Here is a 27,832-nt window from a genome sequence, read left to right on the forward strand (position 1 = left end):
CCAGCCAAGACGAAAATCGGCGGCCATTTTGGATCAAACAGTTACGTTCCACCAGTCAAATGAACTGAGAGTCTGAGCCTGGAAAGGTCCGGAATGGCCATGCAAAAACATTTGCCGTCCCTACACGTCAACCACCCCTTGACAATTGACAATCTGACCAATCGGGTTCAGCTGTATATTTGACAAACAGTTCCCAGAGCCAATCGCCGAGCGAAATTTTGACAATAGTGGCAGGGAGTAGGCGTGTATGTAAACTAGGGTGTCGCCGAGGTGGCTGTATTCGAAGGCGACAGTCTGTTCCGCTAATCATTGACAAAGCAAATAATGTGATAACATCGGCAATTTGACCTCCAAAATTTATAATTCTTCTTGATCGAGAGTCCCAAAATGTTTGGAATGACGGGGTATGCCGATCATTTAATGAGCTCGGTGGTAGTTTGAAGAAAGAGTAAGTCGGGGAGCCATTTTGTCTCGGCAGGGTGAGAGAAAGAAAGTGGAAAAAGGGAATCACACGGGAGAATATATTTTTGTTGGTTTTTATTCACATGCTGTAAGAGAAACGGTTCTGTTTTGGAAATAACATTAGCTACTCGTCGGATACTGTTGCGACACTCTACCCCCTGCGGTATTTAGTTAACTATCAAACTAACTTGGACATCAACATATCAAAATTACAAGCAGATATTATACAGCGTTCCTCTGCTTGGAACGCGGGCTGACTCTAGACCTGCGGTAGATAGTTTATCGTCTGTCTGGCGAACACATCTGGTTTCTCAATGGCGAAGAAGACCTACGACCTGCTTTTCAAACTCCTACTGATCGGGGACTCGGGCGTGGGGAAGACCTGCGTGCTGTTCAGATTCTCAGACGACGCCTTCAATACCACCTTCATCTCCACCATAGGTGAGTTGCCGGGACAGGGGTGTCAACAATCCTGGGGCACAGCTGTTTTGAACCACCAGTAGCTAGCTAGGTAAGTTAGCTAACTTTAGCCATGTAAAGTGTGAAGATGCTAGCTAGCTAACGTTACATAGCTTGTTAGCTACCTAGCTGCTAGCTGATAACAAAAAGGCACAGGCAAGTTTGCTAAACTCAAGTGATTGCCACCAATAACTACCTAGCTAACTTGAGTGTACTAAATGGTTAGTTAAACGTTATAATTACACAATGCCAGTCAAGCTAGCCCGTTTGTTCGGGTGCATTATCCCTGAAGTAGTTATTGCTAAAGTTTCACTTACGCCATTTGTTTGTCTACAGACTTGGAATAGCCATGCTAACGCTAACTAACGACTTCCAACTAACTAGTCTAGTTTTAAAGAAATTAGCTGCCTTTGACTATTGTAAACCTCCTTGTTTTTCATACCATGTAGCTAACTGGTGTAACTATGTATCTAGAAATGCTGGCATGCCAGGCCGGCATCAGGGTTGGCACTAATTACCACAGCCACAAAGTAAAATTTGCCTATGTCGTAAAAATTAATGCAAACACCATTTATTTTTGGAATTAATTTAAGGTTGGGGTTCGGCATAAGGTTAACCGTGTGGTTAAGATTATGGTTAGGTTTAAAATCAGATTTTAAGAGGAGAAATTGCAGAGATGGGCGGGGTTTAGCCGAGAGGATTCGATTAATCTGGCCTGTGCGCCCGGGTAGACGTGTTTTGCAGCGGGTGAACGTTTTGGCACCGGGTTGCCAACCGGACAGTGAGCCAGGTGCCCTTTAGAAGCCCACACCAATGTCAACTCAAAACAAAAGTGATGTAATTAAGCACGTGGAGTAATGAGTAGGATTCTGTGTTTTCACATGCAAAAGTGACTGCCTTCCCAATGAAAACTAGTTTGAATTTTCAAACATATACACTACATGGCTCACTGTCCAAAAGTATGTGGACACCCCTGTTGCTGATGGGTGTATAAAATTGAGCACGCAGGCATGCAATCTCCATAGAAAACGGCAGTAGAATGGCCCGTACTGAAGAGCTCAGTGACTTTCAACGTGGCACCTAAATAGGATGCCACCTTCCCAACAAGTCAGTTTGTAAAATTTCTGCCCTGCTTTAGCTGCCCCGGTCAACTGTAAGTGCTGTTAAGTGGAAACGTCTAGGAGCAACAACAGCGGCTCAGCCGTGAAGTTGTAGGCCACACAAGCGCACAGAACGGGACCGCCGAGTGCTGAAGCATGTAGTGAGTAAAAATCGTCTGTCCTCGGTTGCAACACTCACTACCGACTTCCAAATTGCCTCTGGAAGAAACGTCAGCACAAGAACTGTTCGTCGGGAGCTTAATTAAATGGGTTTCCATGGCCGAGCAGCCGCACACAAGCCTAAGATCACCATGCATCGGCTGGATTGGTGTAAAGCTCAAGTGGACGTGATGATTCACGCTTCACCATCTAGCAGTCCGACGGACGAATCTGGGTTTGGTGGTGCCAGGAGAACTCTGCCTGCCCGACTGCATAGTGCCAACAGAGTATATGCAAATTGCCATCATACAAACTGAGGCAGCAGACTTTGTGAAAATTAATATTTTAGTCATTCTCAAAACTTTTGGCCACGACTGTAGAATTATAGTGAAGACATCAACTATGAAATAATACATGGAATCATGTAGTAACCAAGAAGGTGTTAAACAAATCAATATATATATATATATATATATATAAGGTTGCACATTTTGGGGAATATTAAGAGGTGGAAAATTTCCGTGGAAATATTTGGGAATTAATGGAGAAACTCAGCATAAAAAGAAACGTCGCTTTTTCAGGACTCTGTCTTTCAAAGATAATTTGTAAAAATCCAAATAACTTCACAAATCTTCATTTTAAACACTTTCCCATGCTTGTTCAATGAACCATAAACAATTAATGAACATGCACCTGTGGAACGGTCGTTAAGACACTAACAGCTTACAGACAGTAGGCAATTAAGGTCACAGTTACGAAAACGTAGGACACTAAAGAGGCTTTTCTACTGACTCTGAAAAACACCAAAAGAAAGATGCCCAGGGTCCCTGCTCATCTGCGTGAACGTGCCTTAGGCATGCTGCAAGGAAGCATGAGGACTGCAGATGTGGCCAGGGCAATAAATTGCGATGTCCGTACTGTGAGACGCCTAAGACAGCGATACAGGGAGACAGGACAGACAGCTGATCGTCGGTACATCTGAACATCACACCTGCGGTACAGGATGGCAAAAACAACTGCCCCGAGTTACACCAGGAACACACAATCCCTCCATCAGTGCTCACTGTCCACAATAGGCTGAGAGAGGATGGACTGAGGGCTTGTAGGCCTGTTGTAAGGCAGGTCCTCACCAGACATCACTGGCAACAATGTTGCCTATAGGCACAAACCCACCGTCGCTGGACCACACAGGACTGGCAAAAAGTGCTCTTCACTGACGAGTCGTGGTTTTGTTTCACTAGGGGTGATGGTCGGAATCAAATCAAATTTTATTGGTCACATACACATGGTTAGCAGATGTTAATGCGAGTGTAGCGAAATGCTTGTGCTTCTAGTTCCGACCCTGTAGTAATATCTAACAATTTCACAACAACTACCTTATACACACAAGTGTAAAGGAATGAATAAGAATATGTTCATATAAATATATGGATGAGCGATGGCCGAACGGCATAGCCAAGATGCAGTAGATGGTATAGAGTACACTATATACATATGAGATGAGTAATGTAAGGTATGTAAACATGATATAAAGTGGCATTGTTTAAAGTGACTAGTGATACATTTATTACATCCAATTTTTAATTGTATGTTGGCAGCAGCCACTCAATGTTAGTGGTGGCTGTTTAACAGTCTGATGGCCTTGAGATAGAAGCTGTTTTTCAGTCTCTCGGTCCCTGCTTTGATGCACCTGTACTGATCTCGCCTTCTGGATGATAGCGGGTTAAACAGCCAGTGGCTTGGGTGGTTGTTGTCTGTTATGATCTTTTTGGCCTTCCTGTGACATTGGGTGGTGTAGGTGTCCTGGAGGGCAGGTAGTTTGCCCCCGGTGATGCGATGTGCAGACCTCACTACCCTCTGGAGAGCCTTGCAGTTGTGGGCGGAGCAGTTGCCGTACCAGGCGGTTATACAGCCCGACAGGATGCTCTCGATTGTGCATCTGTAGAAGTTTGAGTGTTTTCGGTGACGAGACAAATTTCTTCAGCCTCCTGAGGTTGAAGAGGCGCTGTTGCGTCTTCTTCACCACGCTGTCTGTGTGGGTGGACCATTTCACTTTGTCCGTGATGTGTATGCAGAGGAACTTAACTTTCCACCTTCTCCACTACTGTCTCATCGATGTGAATAGAGGGGTGCTCCCTCTGCTGTTTCCTGAAGTCCACGATCATCTCCTTTATTTTGTTAACGTTGAGTGTGAGGTTATTTCCCTGACACCACACTCCGAGGGCCCTCACCTCCTCCCTGTAGGCCGCCTCGTCGGTGTTGGTAATCAAGCCTACCACTGTAGTGTCATCTGCAAACTTGATGATTGAGTCAGGCGTGCATGGCCACAAAGTCATGGGTGAACAGTGAGTACAGGAGAGGGCTGAGATCCACACCGTTATTGGGCCCCAGTGTTGAGGATCAGCGGGGTGGAGATGTTGTTACCTACCCTCACCACCTGGGGGTGTCCCGTCAAAGTCCAGGACCCAGTTGCACAGGGCGGGGTCGAGACCCAGGGTCTTGAGCTTGATGACGAGTTTGGAGGGTACTATGGTGTTAAATGCTGAGCTGTAGTCTATGAACAGCGTTCTTACATAGGTATTCCTCTTGTCCAGATGAATTAGGGCAGTGTGCAGTGTGGTTGCGATTGCGTCGTCTGTGGACCTATTGGGGCGGTATGCAAATTGGAGTGGGTCTAGGGTGTCAGGTAGGGTGGAGGTGATAGTCTCTCTTGACTAGTCTCTCAAAGCACTTCATGATGACAGAAGTGAGTGCTACGTAAACACACCAGCCAGCTGGTCTGCGCATGCTCTGAGGACGCGGCTAGGGATGTCGTCTGGGACGGCAGCCTTGCGAGGGTTAACACGTTTAAATGTTTTACTCACGTTGGCTGCGGTGAAGGAGACTCCGCAGGTTTTGGTAGCGTGCCGTGTCAGCGGCACTGTATTGTCCTCAAAGCGAGCAAAGAAGTTGTTTAGTCTGTCTGGGAGCAAGACATCCTGGTACGCGACAGGGCTGGTTTTCTTTTTGTAGTCCGTGATTGACTATAGACCCTGCCACATACCTCTCGTGTCTGAGCTGTTGAATTGCGACTCTACTTTGTCTCTATACTGAAGCTTAGCTTGTTTGCCTTGCGTAGGGAATAGCTACACTTTTTATTTTATTCGGTCATGTTTCCGGTCGCCTTGCCTTGCTTAAAAGCAGTGGTTCGCGCTTTCAATTTTGCGCGAATGCTGCCGTCAATCCATGGTTTCTGGTTGGGGAAAGTTTTAATTGTCTCCATGGGTACAACATCACTTGCTGCACTTGCTAATAAACTCGCTTACCGAATCAGCGTATTCATCAATGTTGTTGTCCGATGCTATCCGGAACATATCTCAGTCCACATGATCAAAGCAATCTGGAAGCGTGGAATCAGATTGGTCGGTCCAGCGTTGAACAGACCTGAGCGCGGGAGTTTCCTGTTTTAGTTTCTGTCTATGGGCTGGGAGCAACAAAATGGGGTCGGGGTCAGATTTGCCAAAAGGAGGGCTTTGTATGCGTTGCGGAAGTTAAAGTAACAATGATCCAGAATTTTTCGAGCCCGGGTCGCGTAATCGATATGCTGATAAAGTTTAGGGAGCCTTGTTTTCAGATTAGCCTTGTTAAAATTCCCAGCTTCAATAAATGCAGCCTCAGGATATGTGGTTTCCAGTTTACATAGAATCCAATGAAGTTCTTTCAGGGCCGTCGAGGTGTCTGCTTGGGGGGGAATATACACGGCTGTGATTATTATCGAAGAGAAATCTCTTGGTAGATAATGCAGTCGGCATTTGATTGTAAGGATTTCTAATTCAGGTGAACAAAAGGACTTGAGTTCCTGTATGTTATGATCACACCACGACTCGTTAATCATAAGGCATACACCCCCGCCCTTCTTACCAGAGAGATGCTTGTTTCTGTCGGCGCGATGTGTGAAGAAACCAGGTGGCTGTACCGACTCTGATAACGTATCCCGAGTGAGAATGTTACAATCTCTGATGTCTCTCTGGAAGGCAACCCTTGCTCGGATTTTGTCTACATTGGCTAGTAGTCTACTTGGGAGCGGTGGGCGATGTGCCCGTCTACGGAGCCTGAACAGAAGACCGCTCCGTCTGCCTCTTCTGCGGCGCCGTTGTTTTGGTTCGCCTGCTGGGATCCGATTCATTGTCCTGGTGGTGGTCTAAACAGAGGATCCGCTTTGGGAAAGTCGTATTCCTGGTCGTAATGTTGGTAAGTTGACGTTGCTCTTATATCCAATAGTTCTTCCCGGCTGTATGTAATAAGACTTAAGATTTCCTGGGGTAACAGTGTAATACATAAAAAAAACAAATACTGCATAGTTTCCTAAGAACGCGAAGCGAGGCGGCCATCTCTGTCGGCGCCGGATGTATTCACTTTTAATGAGCGTTACACCGAGGCCTGTACTCTGGAGTGGGATCGATTTTGGAGGTGGAGGGTCCGTCATGGACTGGGGCTGTGTGTCACAGCATCATCGGACTGAGCTTGTTGTCATTGCAGGCAATTTCAACGCTGTGCGTTACAGGGAAGACATCCTCCTCCCTCATGTGGTACCCTTCCTGCAGGCTCATCCTGACATGACCCTCCAGCATGACAATGCCACCACGCACAGAACGAGCAGTATGGCTGATTTCCTGCAAGACAGGAATGTCAGTGTTCTGCCATTGCCAGCGAGGAGCCTGGATTTAAGAGCAGTTGGAGGCCACGGAAGGAGTGTTGTATGGCATTGAAGCTCGTCTGGAGGTTTGTTAACACAGTGTCCAAAGAAGGGCCAGATGTATACAGAATGGTGTCGTCTGCGTAGAGGTGGATCTGAGAATCACCAGCAGCAAGAGGGACATCATTGATGTTTACAGAGAAGAGTCGGCCTGAGAATTGAACCCTGTGGCACCCCCATAGAGACCGCCAGAGGTCCGGACAACAGGCCCTCCGATTTGACACACTGAACTCTATCTGAGAAGTAGTTTGTGAACCACGTGAGGCAGTCACTCGAGAAACCAAGGCTGTTGAGTCTGCCAATAAGAATGCGGTGATTGGCAGAGTGAAAGCCTTGGCCAGGTCAATGAAGACTGAACAAATTCTTATTTACAATGACGGCCTACTCCAGCCAAACCCGGACGACACTGGGCCGATTGTGCACCGCCCTATGGGCTGGCCGGATGTCATACAGGCTGGATTCGAACCAGGGACTGTTGCACTGGGATGCAGTGCCTTAGACCGCTGCGCCACTCGGGAGCATGAAAGGCTAAATGATTTTCATGCTCGCTTCGAGGCAAGCAACACTTAACCATGCATGAGAGCACCAGCGGTTCCGGATGACTGTGTGATCACGCTCTCTGTAGCCGATGTGAGCGAAACCTATTTAAACGGGTCATTCACAAGGCCGAGGGACCAGACGGATTACTAGGGCATGTACTCAGAGCATGTGTTGACCAACTGTCAAGTGTCTACACTGATATTTTCAACCTCTCCCTGACCCAGTCTGTAATGCCCACATGTTTCAAGCAGACCACCATAGTCCCTGTGCCCAAGAATGTGAAGGTAACCTGCCTAAATGACTACTGCCCTGTAGCTCTCAGGTTGATAGCCATAAAGTGCTTTGAAAGGCTGGCAATGACTCACATAAACACCATCATCCCGGAAACCTTTATACCCACTCCAATTCGCATACCGCCCCAACAGATCCAAATGTGATTTATAGCATATTTATTTTCATCAGGATATTTTCTACTTGCAGCCTGCAATGTTTTTATTTGTTTGTTTTATGTAGGCTGTTTTTACAGAGTTGGCAATAGAAGTTTGTTTATCATTTAGAATATTAACCACATAACAATGGTTTTGAGATTCAAAGACATTATTATAAATGAAATGAAACTGTTCTACAAAAACATGCATATGAAAACCCTAACTGGCATGCAGATCAGTGAAAATGGCAAATTGGCACTCGACTGAAACAGTTTGCTGACCCCTGGTTGTAGCTAATTACTGGCACCTTCAGGAGTGGTAGGTGGATGGTTGGGTTGGTAGCAGGTCTCTGGCTCCTTCAGGTAGGAGGATGGTCGGGTCGGTAGCAGGTCTCTGGCTCCTTCAGGTAGGAGGATGGTTGGGTCGGTAGCAGGTCTCTGGCTCCTTCAGGTAGGAGGATGGTCGGGTTGGTAGCAGGTCTCTGGCTCCTTCAGGTGGGAGGATGGTCGGGTCGGTAGCAGGTCTCTGGCTCCAGGTGGGAGGATGGTCTGGTTGGTAGCAGGTCTCTGGCTCCTTCAGGTAGGAGGATGGTCGGGTCGGTAGCAGGTCTCTGGCTGCTTCAGGTAGGAGGATGGTCGGGTCGGTAGCAGGTCTCTGGCTCCTTCAGGTGGGAGGATGGTCGGGTTGGTAGCAGGTCTCTGGCTCCTTCAGGTGGGAGGATGGTCGGGTCGGTAGCAGGTCTCTGGCTCCAGGTGGGAGGATGGTCGGGTCGGTAGCAGGTCTCTGGCTCCTTCAGGTAGGAGGATGGTCGGGTCGGTAGCAGGTCTCTGGCTCCTTCAGGTGGGAGGATGGTCGGGTCGGTAGCAGGTCTCTGGCTCCTTCAGGTGGGAGGATGGTCGGGTCGGTAGCAGGTCTCTGGCTCCTTCAGGTGGGAGGATGGTCGGTAGCAGGTCTCTGGCTCCTTCAGGTGGGAGGATGGTCGGGTCGGTAGCAGGTCTCTGGCTCCAGGTGGGGGGATGGTCGGGTCGGTAGCAGGTTTCTGGCTCCAGGTGGGAGGATGGTCGGGTCGGTAGCAGGTCTCTGGCTCCAGGTGGGAGGATGGTCGGGTCGGTAGCAGGTCTCTGGCTCCAGGTGGGAGGATGGTCGGGTCGGTAGCAGGTCTCTGGCTCCAGGTGGGAGGATGGTCGGTAGCAGGTCTCTGGCTCCAGGTGGGAGGATGGTCGGGTCGGTAGCAGGTCTCTGGCTCCAGGTAGGAGGATGGTCGGGTCGGTAGCAGGTCTCTGGCTCCTTCAGGTGGGAGGATGGTTGGGTCGGTAGCAGGTCTCTGGCTCCAGGTGGGAGGATGGTCGGTAGCAGGTCTCTGGCTCCAGGTGGGAGGATGGTCGGGTCGGTAGCAGGTCTCTGGCTCCAGGTAGGAGGATGGTCGGGTCGGTAGCAGGTCTCTGGCTCCTTCAGGTGGGAGGATGGTTGGGTCGGTAGCAGGTCTCTGGCTCCTTCAGGTGGGAGGATGGTCGGGTCGGTAGCAGGTCTCTGGCTCCTGGTGGGAGGATGGTCGGGTCGGTAGCAGGTCTCTGGCTCCAGGTGGGAGGATGGTCGGGTCGGTAGCAGGTCTCTGGCTCCAGTTGGGAGGATGGTCGGGTCGGTAGCAGGTCTCTGGTTCCAGTTGGGAGGATCGTCGGTAGCAGGTCTCTTGCTCCAGTTGGGAGGATGGTCGGGTCGGTAGCAGGTCTCTGGCTCCAGGTGGGAGGATGGTTGGGTCGGTAGCAGGTCTCTGGCTCCAGTTGGGAGGATGGTCGGGTCGGTAGCAGGTCTCTCTCCCTCCCTTGTGTCATTTGTGTCTGAATTATTTTGTCAGTGTGTTTAAAGCATCCGACAATCTCGGTGCGTATAATTGATTTTAATTAAAACACATAGGTCTATATATGAAAAATACACTTAAACATTTTGCACTTGCTCAAAAGACTGCTTTCAATCTGCCAATATATTATTTTGAGTTGGACAGCCCTACTGTTGAAATTCCTGCTTTAAAGGATGCCTATATTAAATACCTAATTTCCTGTTTTCTAAAATTGTTACATTTTTTCACATGATGTACAAAACTGAAAGTAAAAAGAAACCAAAATCAAACTTCTGAAGCATAGAAAAATTGCACATAGAATGGATAATGCTTATTAGACTTGTTTGCGGTGAGTGACAGATCTATTATTTACATTTCTTTCTGAAATGAGTTGGGTCTATAACAGACCTTTTAATGGGCTCTGCTCTATATTAATGTGCGCTTCTTTGTTTCTGTGTGTTTTCCAGGAATAGACTTCAAGATCAAAACTGTTGAACTCCAAGGAAAGAAGATCAAACTACAGATATGGTGAGTGGAGGAGGTGTGTGTGTAACAGGGACGCATCGGAGCGGTTCAACGCCATCACCACCTGCTATTGTGAGTGCATAAAACATTAAGGACACCTGCTCTGTCCATGACACAGACTGACCAGGTGAATCCAGGTGAAAGCTACGATCCCTTATTGATGTCACTTGTTAAATCCACTTCAATCAGTGTAGATGAAGGGGAGGAGACGGGTTGAAGAAGGATTGTTAGACCTTGAGCCATGGATTGTGTATTTGTGTCATTCAGAGGGTGAATGGGCAGGGCAAAATGTAGGTGCCAGGCGCACCGGTTTGTGTCTAGAACTGCAAAGCTGCTGGGTTTTCCGTGCTCAAGAATGGTCCACCACCCACAGGACATCCAACCAACTTGACACAACTGTGGGATGCGTTAGGATCAACATGGGCCAGCATCCATGTGGAACGCTTTCAACACCTTGTTGAGTCCATGCCCTGATGAATTCAGGGTGTTCTGAGGGCAAAATACATTTTTTAAATATTACATTTACATAAGTATTCAGACCTTTTACTCAGTACTTTAACCTTTGGCAGCGATTACAGCTTCGAGTCTTTTTATGTATGACGCTACAAGCTTGGCACACCTGTATTTGGGGAGTTTCTCCCATTCTTCTCTGCAGATCCTCTCAAGCTCTGTCAGGTTGGATGGGAGCATCGCTGCACAGCTATTTACAGATCTCCAGAGATCGGGTTCAAGTCCAGGCTCTGGCTGAGCCACTCAAGGACATTCAGAGACTTGTCCTGAAGCCGCTCCTAAAGGGTTAAACAAATAAAAATATATTTTAGTAGCCACCCTTTGCCTTGATGACAGCTTTGCACACTCTTGGCATTCTTTCAACCAGCTTCATGGGGTTGTCACCTGGAATGCATTTCAATTAACAGGTGTGCCTTGTTAAAAGGTAATTTGTGGAATTTCTTTCCTTATTGCGTTTGAGCCAATCAGTTGTGTTGTGACAAGGTAGGGGTAGGGGTGGTATACAGAAGATGGCCCGATTTTGGTAAAATACCAAGTCCCTATTATGTCAAGAACAGCTCAAATAAGCAAAGAGAAATGGCAGTCCATTACTTTAAGACATGAAGGTCAGTCATTCCAGAAAATCTCCTGATGTACTGGCCTGTCTCCTGGTAGCGCCTCCATGCTCTGGACACTACGCTGACAGACACAGCAAACCTTTTTGCCACAGCTCGCATTGATGTGCCATCCTGGATGAACTGCAGTACCTGAGCCACTTGTGTGGGTTGTAGACTCCGTCTCATGCTACCACTAGAGTGAGAGCACCGCCAGCATTCAAAAGTGACCAAAACATCAGCCAGGAAGCATAGGAACTGAGAAGTGGTCTGTGGTCACCACCTGCAGAATCACTCCTTTTTTGGGGGTGTCTTGCTAATTGCCTATAATTTCCACCTTTTGTCTATTCCATTTGCACAACAGCATGTGAAATTTATTGTCAATCAGTGTTGCTTCCTAAGTGGACAGTTTGATTTCACAGAAGTGTGATTGACTTGGAGTTACATTGTGTTGTTTAAGTGTTCCCTTTATTTTTTTGAGCAGTGTATAATGTGTTTAACAGGGACACAGCTGGTCAGGAGAGGTTTATATATAATGTGTTTAACAGGGACACAGCTGGTCTGGAGAGGTTTATATATAATCTGTTTAACAGGGACACAGCTGGTCAGGAGAGGTTTATATATCATGTGTTTAACAGGGACACAGCTGGTCAGGAGAGGTTTATATATAATGTGTTTAACAGGGACACAGCTGGTCTGGAGAGGTTTATATATAATCTGTTTAACAGGGACACAGCTGGTCAGGAGAGGTTTATATATCATGTGTTTAACAGGGACACAGCTGGTCAGGAGAGGTTTATATATAATGTGTTTAACAGGGACACAGCTGGTCAGGAGAGGTTTATATATAATGTGTTTAACAGGGACACAGCTGGTCAGGAGCGGTTCCACACCATCACCACGTCCTACTATCGAGGCGCCATGGGCATCATGCTGGTCTATGACATCACCAACGCCAAGAGCTTCGAGAACATCAGCAAGTGGCTCCGCAACATCGACGAGGTACACACACATTATACACACGCACACACACACACACATTATACACACGCACATTCTCACACAAATATAGATAGAGATACAGTTGAAGTCGGAAGTTTACATACACATAATACATTTAAAATCAGTTTTTCACAATTCCTGTAAAAATTCCCTGTCTTAGGTCAGTTAGGATCACCACTTTATTTTAAGAATGTGAAATGTCAGAATAATAGTAGAGAGAATGATTTATTTCAGCTTTTATTTCTTTCATCACATTCCCAGTGGGTCAGAAGTTTACATACACTCAATTAGTATGGTAGCATTGCCTTTAAATTGTTTAACTTGGGTCAAACGTTTCGGGTAGCCTTCCACAAGCTTCTCACAATAAGTTGGGTGAATTTTGGCCCATTCCTCCTGACAGAGCTGGTGTAACGGAGTCAGGTTTGTAGGCCTCCTTGCTCACACACGCTTTTTTAGTTCTGCCCACAAATTTTCTATAGGATTGAGGTCAGGGCTTTGTGATGGCCATTCCAATACCTTGACTTTGTTGTCCTTATGCCATTTTGCCACAACTTTGGAAGTATGCTTTGGGTCATTGTCCATTTGGAAGACCCATTTGCGACCAAGCTTTAACTTCCTGACAGTGTTTTTACTGTTTTATTTCTCTACCTACCTATTGTTCACCTAATACCTTTTGTGCGCTATTGGTTAGAGCCTGTAAGTAAGCATTTCACTGTAAGGTCTACTACACCTGTTGTATTTGACGCACATGACAAATAAACTTTCATTTGAGGTCTTGAGATGTTGCTTCAATATATCCACATAATTTTCCTACCTCATGATGCCATCTATTTTGTGAAGTTCAGTCCCTCCTGCAGCAAAGCATCCCCACAACATGATGCTGCCCACCCCTGTGCTTCACTGTTGGGATGGTGTTCTTCGGCTTGCAAGCCTCCCCCTTTTTCCTCCAAACAGAACGATGATTATTATGGCCAAACAGTTCTATTTTTGTTTCATCAGACCAGAGGACTGTATTTGGTTTTAAATATACTTAAGTATCAAAATAAATGTAATTGAGAAAATGTACTTAAGTATCAAAAGTAAAAGTTTAAATAACTTAAAATTCCTTATTAAGCAAACCAGATGGCACCATTTTATTTACGGATAGTCAGGGGCACACTCCAACACTCAGACATAATTTACAAACAAAGCATTTGTGTTTAGTGAGTCTTCCAGATCCGAGGCAGTAGATGACGCCCATGGATGTTCTCTGTTTAGTGAGTCCTCCAGATCAGAGGCAGTAGGGATGACCAGGGATGTTCTCTGTTTAGTGAGTCCTCCAGATCAGAGGCAGTAGGGATGACCAGGGATGTTCTCTGTTTAGTGAGTCCTCCAGATCAGAGGCAGTAGGGATGACCAGGGATGTTCTCTGTTTAGTGAGTCCTCCAGATCAGAGGCAGTAGGGATGACCAGGGACCATCTTCCTGTCCTGCTAAACATTCCAAATGTAATGAGTACTTTTAGGTGTCAGGAAAAATGTAAGGAGTAAAATGTACAGCATTTTCTTTAGGAATGAATGTAGTGACGTAAAAGTAAGTTGTCAAAAATAAAAATAGTAAAGTACAGATACCAAAAAAGTAATAATACTTTGTTACTACTGAAGTACTTTACACCACTGCTCAATTGAGAGAATTTCCACACTGCCACGATATGGGCAAATAATCTAGGATTTATTTTTAACCAAATGTTGCAATTGGGATTTGACTTGCGATTTAAAGCAAAACTGTTGGAATCATGGAAATAGAATGACTATTCTATAGTACTAATATAATAGTGGGCACTTTGAATACAGTGTTTGAGATGACAACGGTTTAAAATGCCAGGGAGGAGTTATTGTAACATGGTAGGAACTAAAGTGTTGATAAGTGTTTCCTAGGTGACCCTATAAGCTTTGGCTACATTGCGTGTTTTCTCTTAGCTACTTCACATGTTCTTGCTTTGCATATTCCTCTTTGGTTTAGAAGATACTGTTGCACAAACATGCTGATTTAGGTCTACACCATCACTGGTATTATCAGGCTGTATTAGCTAGCTACGTTTGCTCTGACTCAGTACATGTATTAGCATTAGCGGCTAACAATTAGCATCTCACAAGTGTTAGGGCAACTTGCTAAGAAAAGACAAACTAGCAGTTTGCTGATGTAAGAAACACAAACTAACAGTGTCATTATATTAAGAAGCAAAGTGAAAATAGTGTCATTATATTAAGAAGCTAAGTGAAAATAGCACTGTTATCAACATTGTTGCATGCCATTTAATAGTACCCGCAAAACACCAGTCTCAATATCAACAGTGAAGAGGCGACTCCGGGATGCTGGCCTTCTTGGCAGAGTTGCAAAGAAAAAGTCGTATCTCAGATTGGCCAATAAAAAGATTAAGATGGGCAGGAGAACAGACACTGGACAGAGGAACTCTGCCAAGAAGGCCAGCACTTATAATCCAAGATGGCGTAGCAGTCAGATGTCCTTTGTCCTCGTCCTGTCCCGTGTATATATTTTTTATATATTTTTCTTCGCATTTCTTTTTATATATATTTTTTTTCTTCTTAAAAACTCAACTTCAAAACACTCTCCTGCAACCTACCTCACCAAATGTGGTGCGGATGTGTTTTTTTTTCTCCTCAAAGGTATTATTCACCTCGTATCCGAAATCTACAACAGAAGCTAGCCAGAAGTTAGCCAGCTCACAAGCTAACGTGAGTAGTTCAGCTAACCACAGCTAGCGCTTATCAGCTATCCTTTAGCTCGGAAAACTATTGCCAGTTTTGTACAACGCGACTCAGACCAGAGCATACCAGACCTATTTTCTCTCCATATCCCCGGATTTTTACCGCAAGCTCTGGACATTTACACCTGGATCTTGCAGCTAACTAGCTGCTATCCGAGTGACTATTGGCTAACATCAATTCCGGAGCAAACACCAATTATCCCGGAGCTAGCCAGCTGAAGAGTTCCATCAGCCACTCCTGGGCTACAATTACCTATCCGGACCCGTTTTACTGCCGATGCGGAGCCCCACCGGGCCTTCACGACTGGGATACCGACGTTATCTGCCCGAGGGAGTTATTCAACTGGCCCCTCCATCGCGACGTAACCTGAACGCCCATATGCTAACTGCGGCCCGCTAATCGTTAGCTGTCTTGAGCATATCGGCTGCTATCTGAACAGGTCTATCGAACAATCTTACGCCGCGGGCTAGCTTAGTGGAGGCCTCACTGCTCCATCTACGGCTGCCCCCTGGACACTATGATCACTTGGCTACATAGCTGATGCTTGCTTGACTGTCCATTAATTCACGGTACTCCATTCCGTTTATTTGTGTTTTATCTGTCGGCTCTGTGCTTTAACTCAGGATCTGTGTGTAGTTAATCCGACGCTCTCTGCCTAGCCGTCGCCATTTTTACCTGCTGCTGCTGTGTTAACTGACTAGCTGCTGTTATCTCACCTGTTGTTTTAGCTAGCTCTCCCAATCAAGACCTGCAATCACTTTATGCCTTATTGTATGTCTCCCTCAAATATCAATATGCCTTGCATACTGTTGTTCAGGCTAGTTATCATTGTTTTGGTTTGCAATGGACCCCGTAGTTCCACTCTCCGTACCTCCGATACCTCCTTTGTCCCACCCCCCACACATGCGGTGACCTCACCCATTGAGACCAGCATGTCCAGAGATACAACCTCTCTTATCATCACCCAGTGCCTGGGCTTGCCTCCGCTGTACCCACGCCCCACCATACCCCTGTCTGCACATTATGCCCAGAATCTATTCTACCACGCCCATAAATCTGCTCCTTTTATTCTTTGTCCCCAACGCTCTAGGCGACCAGTTTTGATAGCCTTTAGCCGCACCCTCATCCTACTACTCCTCTGTTCCTCGGGTGATGTGGAGGTAAACCCAGGCCCTGCATGTCCCCAGTCACCCTCATTTGTTGACTTCTGTGATCGAAAAAGCCTTGGCCTCATGCATGTCAACATCAGAAGCCTCCTCCCTAAGTTTGCCTTACTCACCGCTTTAGCACACTCTGCCAACCCTGATGTCCTTGCCGTGTCCGAATCCTGGCTTAGGAAGGCCACCAAAAATTCTGAGATTTCCATACCCAACTATAACACTTTCCGTCAAGATAGAACTGCCAAAGGGGGAGGAGTTGCAATCTACTGCAGAGATAGCCTGCAAAGTTCTGTCATACTTTCCAGGTCTATGCCCAAACAGTTCGAACTTCTAATTTTAAAAATTAATCTCTCCAGAAATAAGTCTCTCACTGTTGCCGCCTGCTACTGACCCCCCTCAGCTCCCAGCTGTGCCCTGGACACCATCTGTGAATTGATCGCTCCCCATCTAGCTTCAGAGTTTGTTCTGTTAGGTGACCTAAACTGGGATATGCTTAACACCCCGGCAGTCCTACAATCCAAGCTTGATGCCCTCAATCTCACACAAATCATCAAGGAACCCACCAGGTACAACCCTAAATCCGTAAACATGGGCACCCTAATAGACATTATCCTGACCAACCTGCCCTCCAAATACACCTCTGCTGTCTTCAATCAAGATCTCAGTGATCACTGCCTCATTGCCTGTATCCGCCACGGGTCCGCGGTCAAACGACCACCCCTCATCACTGTCAAACGCTCCCTAAAACACTTCTGCGAGCAGGCCTTTCTAATCGACCTGGCCCGGGTACCCTGGAAGGATATTGACCTCATCCCGTCAGTTGAGGATGCCTGGTCATTCTTTAAATGTTACTTCCTCACCATATTAGACAAGCATGCTCCGTTCAAAAAATGCAGAACCAAGAACAGATATAGCCCTTGGTTCACTCCAGACCTGACTGCCCTCGACCAGCACAAAAACATCCTGTGGCGAACTGCAATAGCATCGAAGAGCCCCCGCGATATGCAACTGTTCAGGGAAGTCAGGAACCAATACACGCAGTCAGTCAGGAAAGCAAAGGCCAGCTTTTTCAAGCAGAAATTTGCATCCTGTAGCTCTAACTCCAAAAAGTTCTGGGATACTGTAAAGTCCATGGAGAACAAGAGCACCTCCTCCCAGCTGCCCACTGCACTGAGGCTAGGTAACACGGTCACCACCGATAAATCCGTGATAATCGAAGACTTCAACAAGCATTTCTCAATGGCTGGCCATGCCTTCCTCCTGGCGACTCCAACCTTGGCCAACAGCCCCGCCCCCTCCGCTGCTACTCGCCCAAGCCTCCCCAGCTTCTCCTTTACCCAAATCCAGATAGCAGATGTTCTGAAAGAGCTGGAAAACCTGGACCCATACAAATCAGCTGGGCTTGACAATCTGGACCCCCTATTTCTGAAACTGTCCGCCGCCATTGTCGCACCCCCTATCACCAGCCTGTTCAACCTCTCCTTCGTATCATCTGAGATCCCCAAGGATTGGAAAGCTGCCGCGGTCATCCCCCTCTTCAAAGGGGGAGACACCCTGGACCCAAACTGTTACAGACCTATATCCATCCTGCCCTGCCTATCTAAGGTCTTCGAAAGCCAAGTCAACAAACAGATCACTGACCATCTCGAATCCCACCGTACCTTCTCCGCTGTGCAATCCGGTTTCCGAGCCGGTCACGGGTGCACCTCAGCCACGCTCAAGGTACTAAACGATATCATAACCGCCATCGATAAAAGACATTACTGTGCAGCCGTCTTCATCGACCTGGCCAAGGCTTTCGACTCTGTCAATCACCATATTCTTATCGGCAGACTCAGTAGCCTCGGTTTTTCTAATGACTGCCTTGCCTGGTTCACCAACTACTTTGCAGACAGAGTTCAGTGTGTCAAATCGGAGGGCATGTTGTCCGGTCCTCTGGCAGTCTCTATGGGGGTACCACAGGGTTCAATTCTCGGGCCGACTCTTTTCTCTGTATACATCAATGATGTTGCTCTTGCTGCGGGCGATTCCCTGATCCACCTCTACGCAGACGACACCATTCTATATACTTCCGGCCCTTCCTTGGACACTGTGCTATCTAACCTCCAAACGAGCTTCAATGCCATACAACACTCCTTCCGTGGCCTCCAACTGCTCTTAAACGCTAGTAAAACCAAATGCATGCTTTTCAACCGTTCGCTGCCTGCACCCGCACGCCCGACTAGCATCACCACCCTGGACGGTTCCGACCTAGAATATGTGGACATCTATAAGTACCTAGGTGTCTGGCTAGACTGCAAACTCTCCTTCCAGACTCATATCAAACATCTCCAATCCAAAATCAAATCAAGAATCGGCTTTCTATTCCGCAACAAAGCCTCCTTCACTCACGCCGCCAAACTTACCCTAGTAAAACTGACTATCCTGCCGATCCTCGACTTCGGCGATGTCATCTACAAAATAGCTTCCAATACTCTACTCAGCAAACTGGATGCAGTTTATCACAGTGCCATTCGTTTTGTTACTAAAGCACCTTATACGACCCACCACTGCGACCTGTATGCCCTAGTCGGCTGGCCCTCGCTACATGTTCGTCGTCAGACCCACTGGCTCCAGGTCATCTACAAGGCTATGCTAGGTAAAGTGCCGCCTTATCTCAGTTCACTGGTCACGATGGCTACACCCACCCGCAACACGCGCTCCAGCAGGTGTATCTCACTGATCATCCCTAAAGCCAAAACCTCATTTGGACGCCTTTCCTTCCAGTTCTCTGCTGCCTGCGACTGGAACGAATTGCAAAAATCTCTGAAGTTGGAGACTTTTATCTCCCTCAACAACTTTAAAAATCTGCTATCCGAGCAGCTAACCGATCGCTGCAGCTGTACATAGTCCATCTGTAAACTACCCACCCAATTTACCTACCTCACCCCCCATACTGCTTTTATTTATTTACTTTTCTGCTCTTTTGCACACCAGTATCTCTTCTTGCACATGATCATCTGATGATTTATCACTCCAGTGTTAATCTGCTAAATTGTAATTATTCGATTTATTGCCTACCTCATGCCTTTTGCACACATTGTATATAGATTCTCTTTTTTTTTTTCTACCATGTTATTGACTTGTTTATTGTTTACTCCATGTGTAACTCTGTGTTGTCTGTTCACACTGCTATGCTTTATCTTGGCCAGGTCGCAGTTGCAAATGAGAACTTGTTCTCAACTAGCCTACCTGGTTAAATAAAGGTGAAATAAAAAATAAATAAAAAAAACCCCGGAGTCGCCTCTTTACTGTTGACATTGAGACTGGTGTTTTGCGGGTACTATTTAATGAAGCTGCCAGTTGAGGACTTGCGAGGCATCTGTTTATTAAACTAGACACTCTAATGTACTTGTCCTCTTGCTAAGTTGTGCACCGGGGCCTCCCACTCCTCTTTCTATTCTGGTTAGAGCCAGTTTGCACTGCTCTGAAGGGAATAGTACACAGCGTTGTACGAGATCTTCAGTTTCTTGGCAATTTCTCACATGGAAAAGCCTTCATTTCTCAGAACAAGAATAGACTGACGAGTTTCAGAAGAAAGGTCTTTGTTTCTGGCCATTTTGAGCCCACATGCTAATACTCCAGATACTCAACTAGTCTAAAGAAGGCCAGTTTTATTGCTTCTTTAATCAGACAACAGTTTTCAGCTCTGCTAACATAATTGCAGAAGGGTTTTCTAATGATCAATTAGCCTTTTAAAATGATAAACTTGGATTAGCTAACACAACGTGCCATTGGAACACAGGAGTGATGGTTGCTGATAATGGGCCTCTGTACGCCTATGTAGATATTCCATATAAAGTCAGCCGTTTCCAGCTACAATAGTCATTTACAGTTTTAACAGTGTCTACACTGTATTTCTGATCAAGTTAATGGAAGAAAAAAAGTGCTTTTCTTTCAAAAACATTTCTAAGTGACCCCAAACTTTTGAATGGTAGTGTGTACACACACACACACACACACACACACACACACACTGTACAGACACATACACACACTGTACAGACACACACACACTGTACAGACACACGTTATATAGTTGTGAAGAGAGAGAATCCTGCTAAAGCATTCAATGCCTCATTCAGAGAGATGCTGGGATGGGGTTAGTCTGTACTATGATGGGGTTAGTCTGTACTATGATGGGGTTAGTCTGTACTATGATGGGGTTAGTCTGTACTATGTTGGGGTTAGTCTGTACTATGATGGGGTTAGTCTACTATGTTGGGGTTAGTCTGTACTATGATGGGGTTAGTCTGTACTATGTTGGGGTTAGTCTGTACTATGATGGGGTTAGTCTGTACTATGATGGGGTTAGTCTGTACTATGATGGGGTTAGTCTGTACTATGATGGGGTTAGTCTGTACTATGATGGGGTTAGTCTGTACTATGATGGGGTTAGTCTACTATGATGGGGTTAGTCTGTACTATGATGGGGTTAGTCTGTACTATGATGGGGTTAGTCTGTACTATGATGGGGTTAGTCTGTACTATGATGGGGTTAGTCTGTACTATGATGGGGTTAGTCTGTACTATGTTGGGGTTAGTCTGTACTATGTTGGGGTTAGTCTGTACTATGATGGGGTTAGTCTGTACTATGATGGGGTTAGTCTGTACTATGATGGGGTTAGTCTGTACTATGATGGGTTAGTCTGTACTATGATGGGGTTAGTCTGTACTATGATGGGGTTAGTCTGTACAGACTGTTGGTTAGTTAGTACAGACTAACTAACCCCAACACATAGTACAGACTGTTGGGGTCAGTCTGTACGACGACGCGCCGGGGTGTTGTGTGATGTGTTGGGGTTGGAGTTAGTCTGTAACATGTGTTTCAGCATGCCAACGAGGACGTGGAGAGAATGCTGCTAGGCAACAAGTGTGACATGGAGGACAAGAGGGTGGTACCAAAAGCCAAGGGAGAGCAGGTAAGACAAACTATAATTTCAATAGGCTCCATGTTGTTTTAACAGTAGACACGCCTTTCAGCCTGTCAGAGAACGTTGCCAGGCGTCGCCTTTAGCATCAGATGCATGTCAACCTGCAATGTGCAGCAAACGCAAGACCCAACGCTTGATATATATATAATAAATGGTGCAGTAACTTATCTAGGATTCATTGCATGAAGAAATATTTGTGGAAATATATATATTTAAATAAAATATATATATATAGTTATTTGTTTAGATACTAAATGATATGTTTTGTATAATTCTATCAATCAAATGTATTTATAAATCCCTTCTTACATCAGCTGATATCTCAAAGTGCTGTACAGAAACCCAGCCTAAAACCCCAAACAGCAAGCAATGCAGGTGTAGAAGCACGGTGGCTAGGAAAAACTCCTTAGAAAGGCCGTAACCTAGGAAGAAACCTAGAGAGGAACCAGGCTCTGAGGGGTGGCCAGTCCCCCCTCTGGCTGTGCCGGGTGGAGATTATAACAGAACATGGCCAAAATGTTCATAAATGACCAGCAGGGTCAAATAATAATAATCACAGTGGTTGTCGAGGGTGCAACAGGTCAGCACCTCAGGAGTAAATGTCAGTTGACTTTTCATAGCCAATCATTCAGAGAGTCTCTACCGCTCCTGCTGTCTGTAGAGAGTTGAAAACAGCAGGTCTGGGACAAGTTAGCACGTCCAGTGAACAGGTCAGGGTTCCACAGCCGCAGGCAGAACAGTTGAAACTGGAGCAGCAGCACGACCAGGTGGACTGGGGACAGCAAGGAGTCATCAGGCCAGGTAGTCCTGAGGCATGGTCCTAGGGCTCAAGTCTTCCGAGAGAAAGAGAGAGAATTAGAGAGAGCCGTCTTAAATTCACACAGTACACCGGATAAGACAGGAGAAATACTCCAGATATAACAGACTGACCCTAGCCCCCCGACACAAACTATTGCAGGCAGCATAATTACTGGAGGCTGAGACAGGAGGGGTCGGGAGACACTGTGGCACCGTCTGACGGTACCGCCAGACAGGGCCAAACAGGCAGGATATAACCCCACCCACTTTGCCAAAACACAGCCCCCGCACCACTAGAGGGATATCTTCAATCACCAACTTACTATCCTGAGACAAAGCCGAGTATAGCACATGAAGACCTCCCCCACGCCACAAACCCGAGGGGGGGGGCGCCAACCCGGACAGGAAGACCACGTCAGTGACTCAACCCACTCAAGTGACGCACCCCTTCTAGGGACGGCATGGAAGAGCACCAGTAAGCCAGTGACTCAGCCCCTGTAATAGCGAATCCCAGTGGAGAGAGGGGAACCGGCCAGGCAGAGACAGCAAGGGCGGTTCTTTGCTCCAGAGCCTTTCCGTTTACCTTCACACTCCTGGGCCAGACTACACTCAATCATATGACCTACTGAGGAGATGATTCTTCAGTAAAGAGTTAAAGGTTGAGACCGAGTGCGTCTCTCACATGGGTAGGCAGACCATTCCATAAAATGGAGCTCTATAGGAGAAAGCCCTGCCTCCCGCTGTTTGCTTAGAAATTCTAGGGACAATTAGGAGGCCTGCGTCTTGTGACGTAGCGTACGTGTAGGTATGTACGGCAGGACCAAATCGGAAAGATAGGTAGGAGCAAGTCCATGTAATGGGCCTAAACAAAACACCATTGCATGAACAACTGTAAAGAAATAGCATATTTTACGTTTGTTATGTTTGCAAATGTTTGCTTAGTAGCCAAATCAATGCTGCTGTGGGAGTGGTATTGTGCTGAATGCAGGAATCTTCTTGGAAAAAGTGACATTTGGAAATAGAGCTGCACCTATTGAATTATGAGTTATTTGACAACGGTACGTGTTATAAAAAAGGCAGAAAATGCTCTTTCAGATTTCTATATAGAAATCAGTGTTTTATCTGCATGTGACTTTGAAGGAGGATTTGATACTGTGATGCTCTTTTCTCTGCATCTGTCTAAGATGCACCCATCTCTTCATGTACAATTTGACAGCTGATAATTTTGTCACTCATCAGATTATTGTCCATTTAATCTCGTCTATAGGCTAACTCTTTTTTTATGTGTGAAATTGTTTTCGGTGTAGTTTTGATTGGCTGGATATGCAGGCCGACTGGCATCGTTTGATTCCCGCTCATCAACTTGGATAAAGTCAAGGATATGTTTTGCATTATTCTAAAGGCCTTCTGCAACAAGTAGCCTGTTAATTTCCCTTACAATAAATTAGATTAGTAGTGGAATTACAGTAAATAATTTCCCCTACAATAAATTAGATTAGTAGTGGAATTACAGTAAATAATTTCCCCTACAATAAATTAGATTAGTAGTGGAATTACAGTAAATCATTTCCCCTACAATAAATTAGATTAGTAGTGGAATTACAGTAAATCATTTCCCCTACAATAAATTAGATTAGTAGTGGAATTACAGTAAATCATTTCCCCTACAATAAATTTGATTAGTAGTGGAATTAGAGTAAATCAAGCAGTCCTGAAACAGTTTCTTTTTACAAAGTAAAAGATAATGTTATTATTCCGCAAGGCGAGCTGTCAAAACGTAAAAGATAATGTTATCATTCCGCAAGGCGAGCTGTCAAAACGTAAAAGATAATGTTATCATTCCGCAAGGCGAGCTGTCAAAACGTAAAAGATAATGTTATCATTCCGCAAGGCGAGCTGTCAAAACGATAATGTTATCATTCCGCAAGGCGAGCGGTCAAAAAGATAATGTTATCATTCCGCAAGGCGAGCGGTCAAAAAGATAATGTTATCATTCCGCAAGGCGAACTGTCAAAACGTAAAAGATAATGTTATAATTCCGCAAGGCGAGCTGTCAAAACGTAAAAGATAACGTTATCATTCTGCAAGGCGAGCGGTCGAAAAGATAATGTTATCATTCCGCAAGGCGAGCTGTCAAAACGATAATGTTATCATTCCGCAAGGCGAGCTGTCAAAACGATAATGTTATCATTCCGCAAGGCGAGCGGTCAAAAAGATAATGTTATCATTCCGCAAGGCGAGCGGTCGAAAAGATAATGTTATCATTCCGCAAGGCGAGCGGTCGAAAAGATAATGTTATCATTCCGCAAGGCGAACTGTCAAAACGTAAAAGATAACGTTATCATTCTGCAAGGCGAGCTGTCAAATTATTAACATGAGCGGCAACACTGATAAACAGGCATAACACAACCTCATTACACTGTTGTTCTAAATTAAATCAACCTTATCATTCAGTTAGGCCTCATTTTAAATTAGATTGTGAAGCAAACCTGCACAATTATTGCCCATTCCGTCCATTTGTCATTCATTCAGTGGGCATCGTTTGCTTCGCTGGATAGTCAAGGATATGTTTTGCGTTGTTCTATTTTTCTGAAGGTCTACTGCAACATGTACCATATGTTTGTTTCCCTTACATTTGTAATAGAGTTATAGTAATTAAAACAGTCCTGTCCTCTTTCGCTCTCTCTCAGATTGCCAGAGAACATGGTATTAGGTTTTTTGAGACGAGTGCCAAGGCCAACATCAGCATCGAGAAGGCTTTCCTCACGCTAGCAGAAGACATCCTCAGAAAGGTTGGTGGTGTGTGTATCTCTAGCATGTGTGTATGTACAGTACCAGTAAAAGGCTGGACACACCTACTCATTCCAGGGTTTTTCTTTATTTTACTTTTTTCTACATTGTGGAATATTAGTGACGACATCAAAACTATGAAATAACACATATGGAATCATGTAGTAACCAACAAACTGTTAAACAAATCAAAATATATTTTAGATTCTTCAAGGTAGCCACCCTTTGCCTTGATGACAGCTTTGCACACTCTTGGCATTCTCTCAACCAGCTTCATGAGTTAGTCACCTGGAATAGGTGCGCCTTGTTAAAAGTTAATTTGTGGATCTGCAGTCCAAATAAATGCTTCACAGAGTTCAAGGAGACTGCATGAATCAGGCCTTCATGGTCGAATTGCTGCAAAGAAAACACTACTAAAGGACACTAATAATAAGAGATTTGCTTGGGCCAAAAAACACGAGCATTGGACATTTGACCGGTGGAAATATGTCCTTTGGTCCAAATGTGCTATTTTTGGTTCCAATCGACGTGTTTGTGAGACGCAGAGTAAGTGAACGGATGATCTCCGCATGTGTGGTTCCAACAGTGAAGCATGGAGGAGGAGGTGTGATGGTGCTTTGCTGGTGACACTGTCGTGATTTATTTAAGCGGGAAGGCACACTTAACCAGCATGGCTACCACAGCATTCTGCAGTGATACGCCATCCCATCTGGTTTGCACTTAGTGGGACTATCATTTGTTTTTTAACAGGACAATGACCCAACACACCTCCAGGCTGTGTAAGGGATATTTGACCAAGAAGTAGAGTGATGGAGTGCTGCATCAGATGACCTGGTCTCCACAATCACCTGACCTCAACCCAATTTGGATGGTTTGGGATGAGTTGGACCTCAGAGTGAAGGAAACGCGGCCAACAAGTGCTCAGCATATGTGGGAACTCCTTCAAGACTGTTGGAAAAGCATTCCTCATGAAGCTGGTTGAGAGAATGCAAAGTTGTCTAGGCAAAGGGTGGCTACTTTCAACAATCTCAAATCTAAAATATATTTTGTTTCTTTAACACATTTTTGGTTACTACATGATTCCCTGTGTTTCGTAGCTTTGATGTCTTCACTATTATTCTACAATGTAGAAAATAGTCCAAATGAATCGGTAGGTGTGTCCAAACCTTTGACTGGTACTGTATATGTGATGATGGTGGTGTAAGTAATGTTTGTATGTATAATGTGTGTGTTGCAGACGCCCGTCAAAGAGCCCAACAGTGAAAACGTGGACATCAGCGGTGGGAGTGGAGTCACAGGATGGAAGAGCAAGTGCTGCAGTTAGAACAGCCCTCTGTCCCTCCCTCACACACTGACATGCACACTCTTTATCTCTAATAGCTAACTCTCTAACACTCATCCCCTCTATCTGTTGTCATCAATTCTCTTGTGTGAGTGAAAGTGTGTCAACTTTTTAATCTTTCCTTTGGCTGAGGCCGCCTGGTCCCCTCACCTTTCCTTTGGCTGAGGCCGCCTGGTCCCCTCACCTTTCCTTTGGCTGAGGCCGCCTGGTCCCCTCACCTTTCCTTTGGCTGAGGCCGCCTGGTCCCCTCACCTTTCCTTGCCGCCTGGTCCCCTCACCTTTCCTTTGGCTGAGGCCGCCTGGTCCCCTCACCTTTCCTTTGGCTGAGGCCGCCTGGTCCCCTCACCTTTCCTTGCCGCCTGGTCCCCTCACCTTTCCTTTGGCTGAGGCCGCCTGGTCCCCTCACCTTTCCTTTGACTGAGGCCGCCTGGTCCCCTCACCTTTTCCTTTGGCTGAGGCCGCCTGGTCCCCTCACCTTTCCTTTGGCTGAGGCCGCCTGGTCCCCTCACCTTTCCTTTGGCTGAGGCCGCCTGGTCCCCTCACCTTTCCTTGCCGCCTGGTCCCCTCACCTTTCCTTGCCGCCTGGTCCCCTCACCTTTCCTTTGGCTGAGGCCGCCTGGTCCCCTCACCTTTCCTTGCCGCCTGGTCCCCTCACCTTTCCTTTGGCTGAGGCCGCCTGGTCCCCTCACCTTTCCTTTGGCTGAGGCCGCCTGGTCCCCTCACCTTTCCTTTGGCTGAGGCCGCCTGGTCCCCTCACCTTTCCTTTGGCTGAGGCCGCCTGGTCCCCTCACCTTTCCTTTGGCTGAGGCCGCCTGGTCCCCTCACCTTTCCTTTGGCTGAGGCCGCCTGGTCCCCTCACCTTTCCTTTGGCTGAGGCCGCCTGGTCCCCTCACCTTTGGTCGAAGAAAAAAAAAAAGAAAAATGTAGGATTAACATTTTGTACACTAGTGGGTTATATTGTCAAGGTGCCGTATTTGGTCATTTTGACATTTGTAAACAAGTAACGGAGATGGGGTTTATTTAGTCTTGTGCCTTATATGGAAGACGGGTGGAACCTCACCCACCCAATTAAATTAAAAGTTTGTTATTCTGGCTCCTCCCACGGCGAGGCTAAGCAGAAAGGTTTGAATTTCCCCACCAACCAGATCTCGTTAGGATGTCTGCTTCACGATGGGGGATTGTTTTACAGTTTGATTTATTGTCCTTTTTTTGGGTTAAAAAAAATGTCTACATGTTTGGGTTGGGAGCATTTGTGATACGATGTTTATGTAACGTTGGAACTCTGTGTTTTCGTTTAGCAGACGCTCTTATCCAGAGTGACTTATAGGAGCAATTAGGGTTAAGTGCCTTGCTCAATGGCACATGGACAGATTTTTCACCTAGTCAGCTCGGGGATTTGAACCAGAGAGCGTTCGGTTACTGGCCCAACACTCTTACCCGCTAGGCTTCCTGCCCCTGTATGTAAGAGAACGTTCTCAAGGAAATTCAAACAGTTTTGCAGCTCCATTAAAAATAAGCTTGTTTAAGTTATATCCCTGGTGTCTTCTGTTCTTTACCATGCTCCTTAGTGTGTCCAGCAGAGGGAGCCCTTTACCATGCTCCTTAGTGTGTCCAGCAGAGGGAGCCCTTTACCATGCTCCTTAGTGTGTCCA

General features: G+C 46.0%; 1 protein-coding gene across 1 annotated transcript; it reads left to right on the top strand.

Annotated features, from left to right (window-relative positions):
- Positions 1–207: 207 nt before the first annotated feature.
- rab10 (RAB10, member RAS oncogene family) lies at positions 208–27,710 on the top strand. The gene is made up of 6 exons (XM_071412380.1): positions 208–903; positions 10,188–10,248; positions 12,212–12,350; positions 21,149–21,238; positions 24,739–24,840; positions 26,076–27,710. Exons 1-6 carry the CDS (start codon positions 777–779, stop codon positions 26,160–26,162), a joined length of 606 nt encoding a protein of 201 aa, XP_071268481.1. The 5' UTR covers positions 208–776; the 3' UTR covers positions 26,163–27,710.
- Positions 27,711–27,832: the final 122 nt, after the last annotated feature.

Source organism: Salvelinus alpinus, chromosome 8 (assembly GCF_045679555.1).
Source record: "Salvelinus alpinus chromosome 8, SLU_Salpinus.1, whole genome shotgun sequence".
NCBI lineage: Eukaryota > Metazoa > Chordata > Actinopteri > Salmoniformes > Salmonidae > Salvelinus > Salvelinus alpinus.